The sequence below is a fragment of the Maniola jurtina genome, chromosome 16 (assembly GCF_905333055.1).
Source record: "Maniola jurtina chromosome 16, ilManJurt1.1, whole genome shotgun sequence".
Lineage (NCBI taxonomy): Eukaryota > Metazoa > Arthropoda > Insecta > Lepidoptera > Nymphalidae > Maniola > Maniola jurtina.
This window is the reverse complement of record NC_060044.1, coordinates 2,620,213-2,640,046: the sequence shown is the minus strand read 5'-3', so window position 1 is coordinate 2,640,046 and position 19,834 is coordinate 2,620,213. Positions and strand designations below refer to the sequence as shown.

General features: G+C 36.7%; 2 protein-coding genes across 9 annotated transcripts in view; one reads left to right on the top strand and one right to left on the bottom strand.

Annotated features, from left to right (window-relative positions):
* LOC123873265 (parapinopsin-like) overlaps window positions 1-6,117 on the top strand; it is a 50,884-nt gene extending 44,767 nt beyond the window's left edge. The window contains exons 5-7 of the mRNA XM_045918048.1: window positions 2,009-2,149; window positions 3,813-3,902; window positions 5,197-6,117. Of these exons, the coding sequence (XP_045774004.1) occupies window positions 2,009-2,149; window positions 3,813-3,902; window positions 5,197-6,000 (1,035 nt within the window). The 3' untranslated portion in view covers window positions 6,001-6,117. The remainder of the gene's footprint in view (window positions 1-2,008; window positions 2,150-3,812; window positions 3,903-5,196) is intronic.
* An 8,508-nt stretch (window positions 6,118-14,625) lies between these two features.
* Window positions 14,626-19,834, bottom strand: part of LOC123873264 (disheveled-associated activator of morphogenesis 1) — a 124,788-nt gene continuing 119,579 nt past the window's right edge. For 7 of the 8 annotated variants that reach the window (XM_045918047.1, XM_045918046.1, XM_045918041.1 and 4 more), the window contains 5 exons: window positions 19,561-19,740; window positions 18,881-19,004; window positions 18,391-18,636; window positions 18,125-18,307; window positions 17,110-17,464 (listed from right to left, as the gene is read on the bottom strand). In XM_045918047.1, the coding sequence (XP_045774003.1) occupies window positions 17,150-17,464; window positions 18,125-18,307; window positions 18,391-18,636; window positions 18,881-19,004; window positions 19,561-19,740 (1,048 nt within the window). In that variant the 3' untranslated portion in view covers window positions 17,110-17,149. Of the gene's footprint in view, window positions 16,834-17,109; window positions 17,465-18,124; window positions 18,308-18,390; window positions 18,637-18,880; window positions 19,005-19,560; window positions 19,741-19,834 lie in introns of those variants that run through there. The other variant, XM_045918040.1, reaches the window with a different exon arrangement.

The window sequence follows — 19,834 nt, the reverse complement described above, 5'->3', positions numbered from 1 at the left end:
AGGGTTGTTTACACGTTAAGAGAAAACCGGCCAATTGCGAGTGAGACTCGCGCACCGAGGGTTCCGTAAGTTCTCGGGTATTTTTTTCGATATTTTGCACGATAAATCGAAAACTATTATGCATAAAAATAAATAAAAATCTTTTTTAGAATGTACAGGAGAAAGCCCTTTCATATGATAGCCCACTATCTTACTTTGAATATTGAAAATATTAATTATTTGTTTATGAACACATTTTAATTTTTTTTTGTGATATAACGACAAATTCACGATTTTCGGATGTTTTCCTTTACTTGTGCTGTAAGACCTACCTACTTGCCTTTCGATGATTCTAGGTCAACGGGAAGTACCCTATAGGTTTTCTTGACAGACACGACAGACGGACAGAAAAACAGACAGACAGAAAACGAAGTGATCCTATAAGGGGTTTTCCTCTTTCCTTTTGAGGTACGGAACTCTAAAAAGCCCTCGACTACAATCTCACCTTGTAAATGATGAATGATGATAGTAAAGTCTTAGGTGGAAGCGAGATAACTTGAAAAGCTAAGTATAGCAATTTTATGAAAACCTTATACAGCTAATAGGTTTTTATTCGATATCAAACTTGAACGCTAAATAAGGTTTTTACTGGTAGGTTGGTAATTTGCCCCGGCCACCAGACTGGGCTAGAATCCACCAAATAACCCACGCCGGGAATTGAACCCGGTACCTCCCAGTTATAAACCACAGCGCTCACCACCTGTGGCATTGAGGGTAGATCTTGGAAAGTTCACAACATTTCGCTGGCTGAACATATTATATTGTGTTTTGTTTGTATAAGTTTTATTGGTTTTCTTCCTTTTGGGTGCGTCTATCGTCGAAAGGGTCTGTAAATAAAAATAGCGAAATCGACACAAATTGTGTGGACAAACACTAGTATTCGGTTCATTTTACGAGTTGGCTTGTTAAATACCTCCTATGATGACCTAAGCAAATACGCTTTACTTAAAAACAATCTGGCATGTTATGATAGGTTTCCAAGTACGTATAGTGCGTATATTTTGAGATCTCACTTGCCATATTAATTGTTCTCCTATCGTATATTATGTACCATGTCAAAAGTACAATTTTAGTGACTTGTTCATCGAATATGTATTTGCGTCCGACCGAAGCGTAAAAATACGTAGGGTACATATTATACTTTTCGGTAGTATATTGTACCTAGGCGGTACAACTTTACAAGAAATAAAAGCTAATAATCAAAATGGCACATTTTCATGCTCAATGCGCTAGGAAGATAATCAATCGGTTTGTTTAAAGTTAAAGAATCTTTTCGATTTGATAATAAGATTTGATAAGAGTTCTAACATCTGAGTATTTCGTATTCAAATGGCGCACAAACTCTTTAAACCAGATCCGGAAATAATTCAATTTGTACTGAATATTTTTCATTTGAATGTTTTCTTTTTATTATTTATGAATGATAAAATGCGATAAGCATCATTTCCTCTTCCATTAATAATTGTATTTATGATTTCCAGCAACATATTTGACATAGTACCTACCTACTAGTTGTGAATCACAAGACTACTGAGCGACTGACCGAATTTCTAAGAAACGTATGATGAGGCAAGTTTGTGATTCAGTTTCAGAATGCAATTCTGGATATTTGAGCCCAACTAACAGGCGATGTTCCACGGTCAAAAACGCAGATTTTTCTTTTGTAAGAAGTAATTGACGTCAAAGACTAAACCGATTAAAGATATTATGGTATATACGAGATCTACGATATACAACCATCGATGTATATGGATTAGCCTTTCCCATACAATTCCGTCCGCAAAAATACGCTTGAATCTTACGTCATCGTCATTGACAAAGTCAAGAGACTTTTGGAATTTCTCTTGACTTTTTGAGCGCGTTTTTTATCTTCGAAGGGCCCATCCAAATACATCGATGTATACAACACAGGATATTATAGGACTTCTGCAGTGTATAGACATCTGACATTTCTTGTTATTTTCTACAGAACTCGAAGCGGTTGGGGCGAGTGAGCCGCGCGGAGGCGAAGGCTACCTCCATGGTGTTTATCATGATCGTCGCCTTCACGGTCGCCTGGACGCCCTACTCGCTCTTCGCCCTCATGGAGCAGTTCGCGAATGAGAGAATCGTATGTACTTACTTTTTGTTTAGTAACGTTTTAAATCTTTTTACTAGTTTGACTTATAAGTATGGTATTCCGGCGAAATTGGTAACAGATATTTCGGCTACTTCCAACTGTCCAAATCCGATTGTGTTAAAATGCAGACACGTGTGATTTGGATGACAAATGAAAATAGATGTTCAAGATTTATGATTGAGCGTTGATAATAGAGGTGGGAGGTGGACACTAGGAATCTGTGATGGAATATGGCAGAAAAGTTGAATCTGGACTCATTAGATTAGCATAGCTTTCATGAGTACATTTTACAGATGAGTTTAAACATTTATTTGATTCAGAGTACTAAAATAGTGCTAATAATATAAAAGTCAAATAGACCCGGAGAGATAATACCTCCCTGACGTATCCGCAACCTAATTTATAGAAATTAGATATCGTGTTGGCCCATCTAACACTGTTTGGTTTCTGTACCAGAACCTACCTCAAAAGATGCATTAACTTGAAACATAAGATCGGTACAATTTTACCTAGAGACAATCACATTCATAAGGTTGAAAGCTTGGCATCCAAAAACATGAGTAAACTGAAGTTTCCCGACTCGTGTAGTAACTAGTAGCTCAAAGAATTGCTATAAGTAGTTAAAAAGTTTTTTACATTGAACTTTTTCGTAAAATATGCACAAATACAAGTAGGTACGGAGAGCTGAGGCGGATATTAAATTAAACTCAGTTTTATTTACTTGCATAATAGGTATGATATGGCTGAAATTGGTATAATGTAAACCAAACAAAGGAGAGTGGAAGCTCGCGCGATGATTTGTGTCACTGCCGCCATACCAGAGTAAATAAAACTAAGTTTAAGTTGTTATAAATTACATGAAACCCTAAAAATTACGCTATAAGGATATTAAATATCTCTTTCGACTACCACAATAAAATAACTCAAGATTTTTTTGAGAATAAGTTAATGCGGGTACGATTTCTGATATTAAGGTGTATATTAAAATTTTTGAAGATCTTTGAACGCGGTTTTAGTTTTCTTCAAAATCGATGATAAGGTTCCATCTAGACCAAATAACAAATTCCTGTATCTGTAATTGTTTAAATCGCCTGACTTTTCATATCATTCGAATTCATGTCCCGCATCTCATCTTGTCTTGCCGTCCAAGTTTTGAACATCCGATTTTTTTGAGTTTCTTGGCTCTCAGATCTCCTCATCACATGATCTTAGGACATGACTGCTCGACACCATTGGGGTTTCGTTTACAATTATTTTTTGGCAACGAGAGGTTTTTTAACCTAGAAATTTACTAGTCGGCGCGGGCGATGGTGTCATTATGAAGAGGCTCCCTCGGACTTTTTAGTTATAGTTTTAATTATAGAATTAGTTGTTAAGCTAGAAATAAGTACCTACTAACATAGTTTAAGTTATTTGTCATACTAACACAATTATGGGTCTAATGGCCTGAAATAAAAGTTTATTTATTTATTTATTTATTTATTATCAAATTATAATAGTAAACAATACCTTATTGGTGTCGTTGATAAGACATGCTCAATACCGAGCAAAGGGGACGAAAAGCAAAGGGGAAATGGAAAACCAAGAAGATCTCGGACAGTATGACCGTAGCTTTATCTGAATATCATTCGATGTATGATTAATATTGTTTTAGACATCTCCGGGTGCGGGTGTTATACCGGCGCTCGTAGCAAAAAGCTCTATTTGCTACAACCCGCTGATATACGTCGGCATGAACACACAGGTGAGTTAGATAACGATAAGCGCAGGCCACATCGCGAGCTAAGCTAAGCTAACTTCGTTATTAGAGTCGTGGCCAATGGTAGGAACAAATATAGTGTGTAGGTATATTTTGTGACTTTAATCGCCACTTTAGCTCTGTGTGTCAACTGCCATGTCAAAAGTACGGTTCACCTTTGAATCACACTATCACACTTCACACTATCACACTAATTCACACTAATATAATAAAGGCAAAAGTTTGTGTGTATGTGTGTGTGTGTGTGTGTGTGTGTGTGTGTGTGTGTGTGTGTGTGTGTGTGTGTGTGTGTGTGTGTGTGTGTGTGTGTGTGTGTGTGTGTGTGTGTGTGTGTGTATGTTTGTTACTCCTTCACGCCAAAACTACTTGACAGATTTGGCTGAAATTTGGAATGGAGATAGATAATATCTTGGATTAGCACATAGGCTACTTTTTATCCCGAAAAATCAAAGAATTTCCACGGGATTTCGAAAAACCTAAATCCACGCGGGCGAAGTCGTGGGCATCGGCTAGTTAAAGACTAAAATCGTACTTTTGACATAACAGTTGACGCATAGAGACGCAATGGCGAGTGAGATCTCAAAATTTATGTATTATAACAACTGATGTCCATGATGGATTTTCCACACGAAAAAAATGCGCGTATAGGTAAAGCCGATTGGCGTTAAGCTTAAAAAGTAGTACGTTTGGCGCACCAAACAATGCTACGCTATATTGCAATAGTAGGTACCTACTTGCCTAAAACTTCTGAATTTGTATATTACGCGCTGCGCACAATCGCGCCCAGAAACCCTTATCTTTAGTTGGAGGCTGAGGACGCCTAACTTTAAGTAAGCTCTGAACAATTATCTAGTGAAGTGAACACGAACTTCGATCGCCCACACGCCTTTAAGTTTGCTAATTTGAACTATGGACGTAATATCCGTTTTAAACTGTGAAGTATTAAAGTTTGTAAAAACTTGTTCGACTTACAATTGAGTTTGTATTATGTTCCTTACTTTAGCAGATTTCAAAAGATTAGTTTATTCAAACTTGTAATAAAAAGTTGTTAGTTCTATTACTTTTGTGTAGCTTCACTGAACCTGATCAGATATCTACTTACCTACTTACTCAAATGTTTGTTTTCAAAGAGTAAAATAAAATTTTTACTGATAAGTATTAAAATTATAGGAGTTTTCAGGGTTGAAATCAGGCAGGCGGGTATCGTGTAGATCATATCGGTAGCTTACCATCGAAGAAAGCTTAGTAAATAAATGAAAAAACTTCTTTTTATTTTCAGTTCAGACAATCCATAAAGCGAATATTCGGAATACACTCAAAGAGAGGAGGCTCGCAGACAGACAAATGTTACAACAACACGATGCTCTCACCAGCTCACAAACAATCTACTTACAACGAATTCGCAGTCCGATACAACTCCGAAACAATGTTGTCCAGCACACCAAGAAGAAAGGATAGAAATACAGTAACAGATGATTCAGATAACCAATCGATATCAATGACACTGAACGAGGTCGGAAGACATCCAGGTAAAGCTTATGACTTAAGCACTATACAAGAAAACAAAACAGTCTCAGATGCAGAAAGATCAGGCGACACTATGTACGATGATGAAAGCTGTGGAAGTAATAAAAAACTAGACCTAGTTTTCGGAGAATCATGTAAAACTATTCGAGATCCGTCCCCTATAGTTACAATGCTAGATTCAGAACGTTTACTCTTTAGTAGAGAACCAAATAGTGATGAAAAAGAAACGTTAGCCGGTGTATATAGCAGCAATTTAGAGCACAGAGATTCTATTCAAAGGGACGAAGCCCTTATTGATTTAATTGAAGTTAAAACTACCAAAAGACCTATAAGACAGAGTTATTCTCTAGATCTAGGTGGTGTTTTAAATGAAGGCAGGAAAAGAAAATTTTCAATTGAAACCAAACTCGAAACTTTTAGTCCGTCGAAGATTTTTTCCAAGGACAGTGTCATGTGCAAACTTTTCGAATCAGAGTCTAAACAGAGGCATGATAGTGTCAAAAGTTACTTGTGTCGGAACGATAGACGTGTCAACCATGATGATGGTAACTTGTAGTTAGCAAATATTTAACTGTATAGTCATAAAAAGGAACAAAAAAGTGTAAAGGTAAAAGTGTAAGTAAAGTAACAAAAGTCTTTGCTCACTATGTAGAGAGGACCGTAATTGCGTTTCAGAATTGCGTTCAAGATACGTACGCGCGGCTGTGGCGCCATAATGTTTCTTTCTTTCTTTATTATTTATGCAATTATATAATAATATTATATCACTTTGCCTACTACCACAATCTTCAATAAGTATATATTTTTGTTCAGCACTCTGCGACTGTTATAATTGAGACGCAAGTTCGAAATTTTTGATGTGCAACCATTTAGAATTAAACAGACGTTAGTTATTGTTCTATAAACTACAATAAACTACCCAGTATTTAATCATCATCGAAATTCTTATTAAGAGGGCTCTCTCCGTCACTCGTTTCATACAATCGTAGTTCCAATTTCATTTGAATATTAAGCAACCAAAGTCCATGAAATTTTGCAGACATATTCTAGAAACTAATATCTATGTCTGTGGTTTTCCAGATTTCTGTTAAAATATTCGGTTTCAAAGTTACGCGGTCTTAAAAATTTTCATACAAATCTTTGTTTGAGCCCCTGTAATTTTAAAACTACATATTTTTAGAAAAATCTAAAACACCACAGACACAGATATTAGTTTCTAGAATATGTCTGCAAAACATGGACTTTGGTTGCTTAATATTCAAATGAAATTGGAACTACGATTGTATGAAACGAGTGACGGAGAGAGCCCTGTTAATAATTTAGGTAAACCATGTGGATTGGTGTTTTGTCAATTATACCTGCATAGTGAGCGTTTAGCGTTAAGATGGTGCTGTATTTTTGAAGAATCGTATCGTAGGATAAGAAAGAACGCTATCGTCAAGGATCTGTGATATTGATGTCTGTGCCAAGAAAAGTATATAAAATATTATAGTAAAATATATAAACTATTTTCTGGAACGATAAAACGAATTATTAGACTTAATTAAAAATAATTAGGTATGATCAATTACATATAAATAATAATAATTTATGTTTTACTAGAAGGAAGTTATGTACCTATAGCGTTAATTAACGAAGGGTTGGTGATGGAAACAAATCTAAACTAGTCCATTTGTAAAAAGCTACGGGTAACCATAATGACTTTTAATTATGAATTATTCACGAATTAATTAAGTTTTAAATTATAATTAAGTCAATTTTGATATATTTAATTAAGTTTTGCTTAAAACTATGTACCTACCTATTACTTACTCAATAATATTAAATAAATTGTGTTGTTCATTTTTCTTAAAACGATACCTACCTATATAAGGTATATCAAAAACAGAATCAGAATATTGTTTGTTTAACACGATGCGTGATCCAGCCCATTTTGCATTATAAGGCGATACACATAGGTTACATCGGTTAAAATTAAAATCATTATAACCATAACACCAAGTGCCACCGGTGAATGCCTATTGGACTTAAAACGTGTTAATACGCATTTGTAATTCTTTAAGACCGATTAACATCAATTGCGTACACGTACACGTGTGTAGTGCGCGCGTAAACCCCTAACACTTCGGGTTACGAATACGTCCACGCTTTACGCAAGCTGTGTGCCATGTTTCAGACAGTTCCATATATTACAACGCAATGGTACGCGCTACGTCTACGCTTACCCCACGCTTACGCAGCCTGTGTGTACGAGCTATTATGGTATTCATTACATTATTATTATTATTATTATCAGCAATTTTTGAAAAATATATTTATTGTAAATGTTTAGTATCAATAAATTTATACGTATAAAGTGGGCTCTACACTCGCGGAACGAACGACCGCGAAAGCCCGCGACAACTACGAATCACGAGTGTAGATGTTGTTCACGCCTTCGCGTTCGCGTTTCGCGTCTTTCCCCGATCAGTGTCGGTTTTGTGACGTGAACGCATCGTCAACGTCACGAACAAGACTGAAGATTTGCGAGTGTGGAAGAACACAGTTCAAGTTCAGACTTCATGTGCGAGTGTAGAGCCGGCTTTAATCCAGCTCTTCAATCGCGTGTGAATCGCGATGCAAAAGCCCGCAAACGGCGCGGCGCGAATCAACAACACAATATGTTTTGCACCGTTCACGGACTTTCGCTTCAGGATTCGCATGCGAGTGAAGAACGAATATGGAATAATAACGCTGAATGTTTCGTGCCAATTTATTACCGAGATTTCCTTCAAAGCATATTAAACGCACATTAAGGAAGACAACCAGATTACAGTTAAATAGATTGCCATCAGAAAGCCTTTAGTGTGAATTCAGGGCCCATAGATTAGGATAATTTTCCAACAGGCGTTAACGATTGCCATTAATTACGTAAGCTATCTACTGATACCTAATACTGAATCGACGGCTTAACGTGCTCCTCGAGGTAGATTAGAAAGCCTGAAACACCCTGTTACAAATTAACATTAATGATAGGTACCTACCTAATTTCAAAGTGAAAGTGAAATTAATAAATTATAGCTATATACAATGTACTTACAGCTTTTTCAGAAACTAAAGGAGGAAAGAACGCACAGTACTTTTAGTTTAAAATTAGCGATTAGATCGCGTTTCAGAAACTAAAAGCTACGATTTTAAAAACCGGATATTAATGGATCAGGAAAGTGGCTACGTAATAAGTTGTTCACAACGCAAAGTGTTTAAACAGGACTTCGTCTGTGATGGTGTTAGCTGGCGGGCGTGCTCTGCCGTTTTGGAGTGTTTTTTTTTTTTGTTAAAACTGACTGGAAAGCGCTCTAAGGGGGTGCCGTGCGTATGTCGGCGAGCGCTAGCACAGACGGGGTCCATACTTGTATAGTATATCTAACTTGTTACAAATAACTACAAACTTGACATTGGCTAATCTTTGTAAAGCCAGACGAGAAAGAAAAAAAAAGTGTTTAACAACCGTGCCATATATCATCATTTTCAATCGCTCTGCGCCACACTCTTTATAACATCAATCGAATTCAGGAATGTAGAATTTTTCGGTTCAACGGCCATCGTCCTTACGACAAGCTTGAAGTATGACCTGCTCGCTGGAACTGCAGCTTGTTATGTCATTGACCTTGGTTCTCCTGCTTGATTTCCTCGTTCCAGATCTTATCCTTCAGGAAAATACTTAGCACAGTCTTATCTATGGAAAAGACTATGCTAGTCACTATAGCTAGCTTAATGACTAGCTAAGTGACTTTGACTTACTAAACTTACTACTACATAATCTTACTAAACTACCAATGTCTATCACTAACTAAATTTATTTATATTTTAATAATTAAGTATTCTAAAATTGATAAAACATAATTACTAGGTAAGATAAAGGTATTTTTACAAGTTTAAATTAGGTATCAAATTTTAACACCAAAATTATTAGAACATTATTTTGTATGTTTCGGCTATTAAGGTATTTCTAGCTTTAAATTCGTAGTTAGACTCATCATTGTAAATAATATAGAAATGTATGGCAGCAATTGTCGTCCTATTAATAGAACAAAATGTACCAATAAATAATAATTGTAGGTACGCTATTTTTGGTAATGTAATGTTAAGAGGGGTCTCTCCGTCACTCGCTCCATACAAACGTAGTTCCAATTTCATTTGAATGTTAAGCAACTAAAGTCCATGAAATTTTGCAGACATATTCTAGAAACTAATATCTGTGCCTGTGGTGTTTTAGATTTTTCTAAAAATATGTAGTTTTAAAATTACAGGGGCTCAAAGATTTGTATGTGAATTTTTAAGACCGCGTAACTTTGAAACCGAATATTTTAACCGAAATCTGGAAAACCACTGGCATAGATATTAGTTTCTAGAATATGTCTGCAAAATTTAATGGACTTTGGTTGCTTTATAATCAAATGAAATTGGAGCTACGTTTGTATGGAGCGAGTGACGGAGAGACCCCTCTTAACATCACGTTGTCATTCGAAAACCACACAGCCCATCAGCGGTACTTACTTGACGAAAGTATACAAAGAATCACCGGTGGTATTCTTTGTAGATTTGTAATAGGATAGCAGATTCTGAAGAATTATTCAAATTATTTTTATCGATATATGTACCTATATTCTTATAATTATTACCAGCATATTGTAGACGACAAACGATACAGTTGTTAGGTACTATTAATTAGTCATTAAAAAGCCCACCATTGAACCCCACCGCGCCAACTCATGATGTTAATTAACATCAATGTTAAAAAGCAATTTAATGAAAATGTTATATTTTGGTTATGCCAAGATTTTACTGTTTTTGACCAATGTCTTATGTCTCCACTAAGTAAGTACATAAATGTTTTTTTCTGGGATAAAGTTTTTATTTACCTACCTACCCAAAAATCAGAAAGTACGGCCTATCATATTTAAATATTTGACTTTGTTCGAAAAATCTTTATAATTTGTACATTTGGCTACTATCATTTAAGTTATTTGATGAATATTTACAAGATGATCTAAGGCATTGACTCCGAGTGGCCTACTTACACAACGTTCATTGACCTCTAGCGTCAGTCAGATGTTTTATTTGGAATATATTCTGAACTTTTAAAAATACAGGGTTTTTCTATCTTTGTTTTCGCGGTTTTTTTTGTGGTAATCATCAGTAATCATCAATACTGTCACCTGTCTTCCTTCGCTAGAGTTCTGGTTACACCCTGCATTATACATAATAGTAGCCACCTTAAAAAAAATGTACCCACGTACATTTTTCTAATGTAGGCAGGTAGGTAGGTAGAAGTATCTACTAACATAGTTTTTCATAAGTTTTGTATTTCGTTAGCAACATACAGGCCTCTGTTGCCTTACTTACTTAATAATACAGAAAAAAAATTATCATTACTTATAACTATAAAAAATAGTAACAATAACATAGTATCTAATTTGTACTCAAGCGATAGTTACTTTGTGAGCGGCTTTCAAAAAGAAATTGTTATTCAAACGTAACTTTAAATCTATAACTCATTGCTCATACACAATGTCCCAGCAATGTCTATGAGCATTGCCGGACGTACATTATTAGATCTACTATTTTACAATTGTGTTGTTGCTTACCGCTGTGCTGAAAGATAAAATTACCTTAAGTTGGTTACTATAATTTCTCATTAAGTGAAATTTGTATAATTTATTCAAATTCATTAAATGATCGAGAGCCCACGGGAAATTTTGGCGAAGTGCTTGATAAAAGCTAAAAGTTTAGAACGCGGTAAATAGTTACTTGTGCCTTTGCTTGGTAAGTATCTAATAGGTATGTTACCTAAACGTCATTTACTAACTAGGTAGGTATTATAGATTGTAGTGGATTTGTAGTAGACGTTTATAATACAAAATAAATTCTTACAATTTTATTATTACAATTTTAAAATTGTTAAAATTGGACGATTTTTTAAGTTTACATCAAAAATGTTTTTATATAAATCGGAGGAAACATTTATTTTATTATTGACATAGAGCCCAAAACAATATATTTTTTAATATCCGTCTCTCTGTGTATCTGTGCGCTCTTAAGATACAAAATATGTGTGTGAAAAGACGCGTTTTGAACCCTCGTACCTTTAAGTTTACAAAATGAACTATCACCATTAAGTAATTTTTTCTAACAAATACAATAATAATTGACAAACGAAAAACCTAAAGCAATTTCAATACAAGATTTTTTGACTTTGAAACCTACCAATTTGCTGCATTTATCAATTACCAGCTCAAAATCTTCTACGGGCTCTCCGAGCAAAAGTTCGTAATCTGATTGTGAATGGATTGTAATAAAATGTTAAGGTCCGCAAAATGATAAACTGCTATATGAAAAAAAAAACGAATTGAAGTTTTTGTATAAGTCTACGAAATTGTTTCTATGTTTACGGTTTAGACATAATAAGGCTTTTTAATGTTTTAATGAATAAATTGTGTCTTTTCAAGTTTATGGAATTTTCATTTACGAAGTTTGCTAACATAGAATAAATAAATACCTACCTACCTATCCATACTAAACTATACTAATATGCGAAAATCTATCTATCTGTCTATCTATCTATCGGTAATCTTTCCACCGGCCGTTCGCTTATACGATTTTTAACCCCCGACCCAAAAAGAGGGGTGTTATAAGTTTAACGTGTGTAGCTCCTAAACTAATGAACCGATTTTAATTTAGTTTTTTCCCGTTTGAAAGGTGGCTTGATCGAGAGTGTTCTTAGCTACAATATAATCCAAGAAGATTGGTTCAGCCGTTTGAAAGTTATCAGCTCTTTTCTAGTCCCTGTAACCTTCACTTGTCGGGGGTGTTGTAATTTTTTAATTTACACTTGTAACGTTTGGTACAAAGATAGATAGTTCGCTTCGAGAGATTTTTTATTGTTATATTTGTGAGCTAAATAAACTTTTATTTATTTATTTTATTTATTTATAGATACCTAGATAGATAGTTTGCATCCCGGAGAAGGGCATATTATTTATCCCAGAAAATCAAAGTCACCACGGGATTTTTAAAAATATAAATCCTCACGGGAAAAGTCGCGGGCATCATCTATATTCGTAGTAGATATGTAAACAAAATGATGAAAGTTCCGGACAGAAGCTAGTTATTATATTATTTGAATTTATCCACCTTTTGAATCATTTTAATGTTTACATTTCGAAAATTTTAATAATTTGTGTAATTTTATCTTCTGAAAATACACATTTTGTGCTACCTTGCGAAGATGTAAGGGCACTGACAGACATAAAGCGCGACTGCAGCTACGCGGAAACGCCGTACTGACAACCAGCCACTAGCCCCTAAATATTCAGAGAAGACTCGCTATGCTGTGTCCCTAGACTCCTTACTACTAAATAAAATACTTACTAGTAAATAAGATTATGTGCACCTATTGCACGTTAGTAGGTACCTTCTATTCAACACACTAAATTAGTCTCTCCTTTCAATAAAGGTTGTCTGTAGAGATTGCTTTAAGCAATAAGGTCGCCTTTACATACAATTGTTTTTGTTTAGTCTCTTGTTTTGTCTTGGTTTTTTTCTTGTTTTGGGAATTTATAATTTTTAAATTGTTTCGGTCTGGTAAGTGAGGCCTTATTAGTGGAAGGTACCGGGTTCGATTCCCGGCAGGGGAAATTTGGAATTTTATAATTTCTAAATTTTGTCCGGTCTGGACTGGTGGGAGGCTTCGGCCGTGGCTAGTTACCAACCTACCGACAAAGCCGTTCCGCCAAGCGATTTAGCGTTCCGGTACGATGCCGTGTAGAAACCAAAAGGGTATGGGTTTAATGAAACTTCCAATACCTCTTCCAGGTTAGGCCGCTACATCAACTGCATCATCACTTACCACCAGGGGAGATAGCAGTCAAGGGATAACTTGTATCTAAATAATAATAACGCTTCCCTGCAGTCACGCGTCCTGTACGCCCATAGCCCGAGCCTAATTCAAATTGTTTTGGACCATTAGGTAACGCGGGTAACTCAACACGGGAGCGGCTCCTAACGAAGTTGCCCACAGATATCATTATACGAACCTCGCTTACAAATGAACCAAGCGGCCAAAATAATTGCTTACCTTATTAGGGTCAACTCATAATATTATGTATTCATACAATTGTTTTGTATCAGGTGTTTTGGTTAGCGTTTACTCTAGCGTATCTACGTAAAGAGATTTTTTAGAGCCTCAATAGCTCAACGGTTGAAGAGCGGACTGAATTCTGAAAAGTTCCACTATTGTCATCCCCCTAAGGTTGCCTGGAAGTCGCTATTTTAGCGATAAGGCCGCCTATTGTACAAAAATCTATTTGTTATTTATACATTCTTGTCTTTTATGTCTTGGTGTACAATAAAGAATATTTTACTTTACTTTTACTTTACTGTCGCACCTATTCCTAGCACAAGCTTTACGCTTAGTTGGAGGGGAAAGGGGAATATTAGTCATGGTTGGCATTTAAAAAAATCTGAATAATATACATATTATTTCTCGTAGATAGGCAGAGTAAACTGGAGTGAGAAAACTTTCGGTTCAATCCTGAATCGACATCTGCCACATATTAGGTTAGGGGTGACGTGAAATTGAAATCAAGGGTACCTAGTCTTTGATTTCCAATTGTATTCCTTTTAAAGCCTACCTAGCGTCAAATGTAGGTACCTAACATTTGACGCCTGCCAGTGAAGATGAAGCCTCGACGTTTTGTTACAAGTTTCATCTGTCGTGACGCGTGAACTACGACGTACCTAGGCCAACGTTTGATTCTGAAACTTGGTATTTAAGCAAAAAAAATCTTATGTACCTACCTACTGAGAATTTCCTAAAGTATTCTCTTTTCTCATCGATTTTTCAAATAAGTAGGTAGGTAGGTACTCATAGGTAAGTTGTTTCAAATAGGTAGGCGCGACAGGTCGATATGGCAAACGTATCAAGTAAAACAAATTGATAATTTCAAGGTTTTTATTTAAATAGTTTCTATTCAAGGTAAGGTATAATATAATATACTATATTATATACGTCTAAGTAATCCTGAACAAAACAATAAAATTTACATAATATGACAAACTCCTATATGTATTAAAGGTTGTAATTAAATAAATTAATTTAAAATCCATCTCATTGCGGTAACAGGATGCAACATTTGATTCGGTTAAAATTAATTTCATTAAAATTAATATTTACAGGAAACTAAGAACAATACTAGTAGTATCTATAATAAAACTCGGAGTTGATTCATATAAATAATTTCTTCGTATAAAAATATTTAAGGCTAACACACACACGAGGATCGCACCGTGCGGTTACTACACAACCGCACGTTCAAAAACCACACTGCGTCCTACAATTATAGCTACTACACAGTTCATTAAAAATATATGAAATTTTTCTATCCTTGAGCATAGTCTATTGCTAATCATTTCTGACTTTATCGATCTTAAAGGATATGAATAAATACATACAACGTACAAACGCAGAAGTCGTATACTATAGCAATAGAAATACATTGTGCCGGGTTATTTAGTGCGCACAAACGCACCACGTCACCTCATACTAACGCTGCATTCTGTACAAAGCGTAGATGCGTTGTATATATGTTGATATTCCAGTGATGCTGTGCCAATCCGCACAAGTGTGCGTTAACCTTAAACAACCTTTCTAAATACAAAAGCACAACTAATTAAAAATCAGATCGAAGTTCGAACGTGCTAAGAAAGTATGTAAAATTACAAAATGTAAATTTATCGAAAATCCCCAAATATGGTGTACCTATTTATTTAGCTAATACAATAATATAAGTTACAGATATCCAAAATTTACGCCGTATAATATGTTTAAATTTAGGCATAGATACAATCAATTCCTAATCTATGGTCAGGTGCGAGTTATAGACAATTCCAAAAGTTTGCAACGAATATTCAAGTACAGACCGTTCACTATAACTTGTCCCTTGTCATGTTGGCACCATTGCACCTCACGCAATAAAAACGTAACAACGCAATTGTTGCCAACATGATAGCAAGGGACAAGTTATAGCGAACGGTCGTTAGATACAAAACTAAGGGCTAATGCACACATAACATTCTTCGCCACAGATACAAAATTAATAATCTACTGCATTTAACTTAGGAGTTAAACTGAATCTTTCAGCTACATAAAAAAAGAAATGTTACCGATTATTAAACCGACCTTAATAGTTTGTAACTTGTGGCAACCCTATTTCTTGGCTCAATTTTGCTACTCGAATTTTTAGCTCTGACTGTAAGCGTTTGTCATAACTTCGGGTTTTGTTTGTCCCATAATATTTTCTAGACATATTTTTCCCAAATAGTTAAATAAAAGCTAACTTTTCCAAGTCAGACAAAAACGTCTGTTTAAAATAATAAAGCGTTGTCCAAGCCTGCGCAGTCAAAGCGATCACGAAGTGGGAACGTCAGCCGCGCGGCGGTCGCCTCCCACAATATTTAATGCCATGCGCCATGCACTCCTACGCGACTGCAACGCGATTCGCCTGCGCTTGCAAAGTGGAGCGCATGCGTCTAGACGAACACGCAACAGTGTACTAACAAAACGTGGTTAGTGAATCGCATTACAGTCGCGTAGGTACACGTAAAGATCCGCGTCGTGGACGCTCGGCGTCGCATCCCACATTCAAGACGCACAGATATGGCCTTAGCTTTACTCCTTAATTCAGTTCAACCTTGTATAAATGTGCGATATGTGAATTTAAAAACATTTAAAACTTATTTCAAACAATTTGAAACTTAAATGGAATAATTATACACAGTCTTACACCTTGCAGTCACATTATAGTTATCTGACGAATAAAATCACCAATCAGTCATTAGAAAATTAGGCACAACCGAATAATTTCATACAAAAAGTTTAAAAAATCAGATTGTTAATCGTTGTCGAATTAAATAGTTGACTTATCTTTACTATTTGACTATTGAATACGTTATAAACAGCCAAATATCAAATTTCTTAACAGGCATCAAATTACTTGAAGAATAATAAGATGGGATGGTACTTTTCACTCATAAATATCACCAAACCAAAATAATATCGAAAATTGGGAAGACCAGAGAAAATTTCAAAATATGTATGAAAATAAAGTACACCCAAAAAGAACTTATAATTATAATAAGGATATTTAAAATGAAATTTTAAAAAATAATTGAAAGAAACTTTATATTTGGCTGATTTATTCCTATTTAACTAATTCGTCTACATCATCGACAAATTATCATATTACTTTGTGACTCGTTTAGTACAATATCTACAAAGACGTCTACATCCAACACTGGTAAATATCACTTGACTTCAAACGTAAAGTTCATCAAATCACATTTTTCAAATCAATTCGAAACTATTATCAATATAGATGATACCCGGCTGTACTCATGTAGGTAGTTGACGTAAGCCCGGTTAGTTTTGAACCCATCTGGGGTCTTTTTTCACAGGGACTCGGCTCGCGACGCGGCGCGGTTTAGACTGCATGCTCAAATTGAGTGATCTCAACTAGTGTGACTCGAGTGCGTGCGAAACTAGTCGGGCATACGTCGACTAACCACGTGAGTTCAGTTAGATATCATCTATATTGATAATGGAAATCACTCACGTTAGTTTAAACGCTAAAATAATTCGAAACTCCAAAAATCAATTCCGAATCGCCTCATTTCTTCTGTCTCTCCCTGGAGTCCTCCCTACATACTCCTCGAGGTGGGGAATCCCTTCCTTTATGACCTTTGGTGGTTTTCCTTGACCTTTTGAACTTTGCCACGTCGTCGCCGAAAACGTCGCCGGTTCTTAAAGCTGATATGAGGTCGTCGAATTCTCCTTTCTGTCCGTTGGTCAAGGTGCCGTCCCTTGAGTTCTCGCCCGTACTGTGGCCGTTGCAGTCGGAAGAGCCGTTGGACTTGCCCAGGGATTTGCCCACGGAACCAAGTAGGCTGGAACCTTGCTTCCTTTCCATTGTTCGCTTTTTCAGCTGCGGGAGAAAATTATACAATAAATACGAATTTTTTCATGTTTTATTATTTTTGAGACTCCATAACTCCAGAAAAAAAGGAATCCAAGGACAAATACTTTGTTGTTTGAAAAACTGGGATTTGTGGGTATATCACAAAAAAATTAAAGTGTCATTTCTTGTGTGATGGTACAGAACACTTCGGGTGCGAGCCTGACTTAAACAGTTTTCATAATACATATTTAAATATCATTTTTAACATGAACCATTAGAAAAGCCAGATAAACCAGACTAAAGCCAATTTAGAGAGCAAATGAAAACATTCCTAACTCAGTTATGGGGCTTAATGGGGTTTTCGCACCTGACTAATCGAGTGAATGGTTAAATACACAACTAAATTAAAAATAATTCCTGACAGCTGGACCAGCCAGATAATATGTGCACTTAATGGCGTCAATTTTATTCAGCTAGAATTCAAAAAACCTGCCATTTTTCATGATTTTAGGTCAATGGGAAGTATCTTATAGGTTTTCCTGACAGACACGATGGACAGACGGACGGACAGACAGACAACAAAGTGATCCTATAAGGGTTCCGTTTTTCTTTTTGAGATACGGAACCCTAAAAGTTTACAGAAAAGTTAAAAGAAAACCCTCAGTAGGACACCAATGCGTGCTTTACCTCTTGTTCGTGTCTTGTTCTTCTCTCCTCCTCATCCCGTCGTCTCCTGGCCGCGTCACACTCGGCGCGAGCTTCAGTCAGCTGCGTGAGGAACGAATCCAAAGCACCAAAAAGCTGCTCTGGAGACGCGCTTGGCTCCTCACCGAAAGCGTGCGCACAAGCCTCGAGGCGACTCTTCATATCCTGAACAGAGATTAGGTGGTATTGAAGCATTTTCTGTTTTCAAAGAACTGACTGAAGTTTTAGAAGACTGTTAACATGCATACCTGGAACAGATCCTCGAGCTGTGTGAAGGAGCACACAGCATGCGCGTGGAACTCCCTCATAACAGGAACAAACGCATCGTTGGGTTGCGCCGGGGCGGGCAGCGACGCGTGGTAGTCCAGTTCGCGTGACACCTCGCGTAAGCCAGTGCGTAGGGCTCCCACGTCCTTTTCAAGCTGGTCGACGCACACTTTGGCGGCCGCGCGGACGTGTGGGAGATCTTCTTCGAGGAGGAGGACATCCTTGAACTGAATAAAAAAAGAGTTGAATCTATTGAAACTCAAACTGGGCCCTAAGATATGGGTTCTCCTAGCTATTTCTACTCGTATAAGTTTCATAGTGTTCTGGCCCCTAGCCAGGAGTATATAACCAAGTTTTCATTAATAAATATTCAAAAAAATTAAGCAAATCCAAAGCACCCACGTGCGCCAGCAATTTCGGTCGAGCGTACAGTGTCCCCTTAAGCAACGCTCATCAAAATAATAAAGTTACCTGTGTCTCCAGCAACTCGACGAGGTAGTGCAGCAGCGTGGTGTTGCGCGTCACGCTGGACTTGGTGTCCGCCAGCTTGTTGAGTGACGTCAGCCGGAAGCCTGACGCGTTGCCGCGGGCACCGCTATCAACAAAGGATTCCATTAGAATTATTTTAAATGCTAATGCTAATGCTTCTTCTTCTTGAAGAACAGATCTAGAATAAATAAATAAAAAAGTTTTTTTTTATTTTATTTTTTATGCAGATACAGGTTAGCCTTTGACTGCAGCCTCATCTGGTGGTAAGTGATGATACAGTCCAAGTTAGAAGTGGGCTAACTTGGAAGGGGAATGGCAGTTTTTATTAAACCCATGCCCCTTTGGTTTCTACACGGCACCGTACCGGAACTTCAATTACTTGGTGACACAGATTTGCACCAATCCCGTCATGACAGAAATTTCCTAGCACAACAGAGAAAGATGTTACGAACTGACAAATTCTAGAAACTTACCGGTTCATATAATTTCCTAGCGTCAGCACAATTTCTAGAAAAGCCCTCAATCATCGAGAGCGTATCACGTCACGCACTGCTCGCAACACAACAGAAGCTCAACTACTGGCTTCTGAAACTGCCCCTGAGAACTTCTTAATGAGCAGAGTTTGAACGCGCTGCGAGTAATAGATGGTTCTAGAAACTTACCGGTTCATATAATTTCCTAGCGCCAGTACAATCTCTAGCAAAGCCCTCAACCGCCGAGAACGCGTCATATCGCGCGCTGCTCTCAACACGACAGAAGCTCGACTGCTGGCTTCTGAAACTGCTCCTGAGAACTTCTTCTTGAAGAGCAGAGTTCGAACACGCTGTGAGTAGTGGGGAATCCTGAAAAAGAATATTAAATATTGAATTTTTCAACGTTGCGCTTCAGACAGAAGATGGCGAGCTTATGAATTAATTTAATTGGTGGAAAGTATCC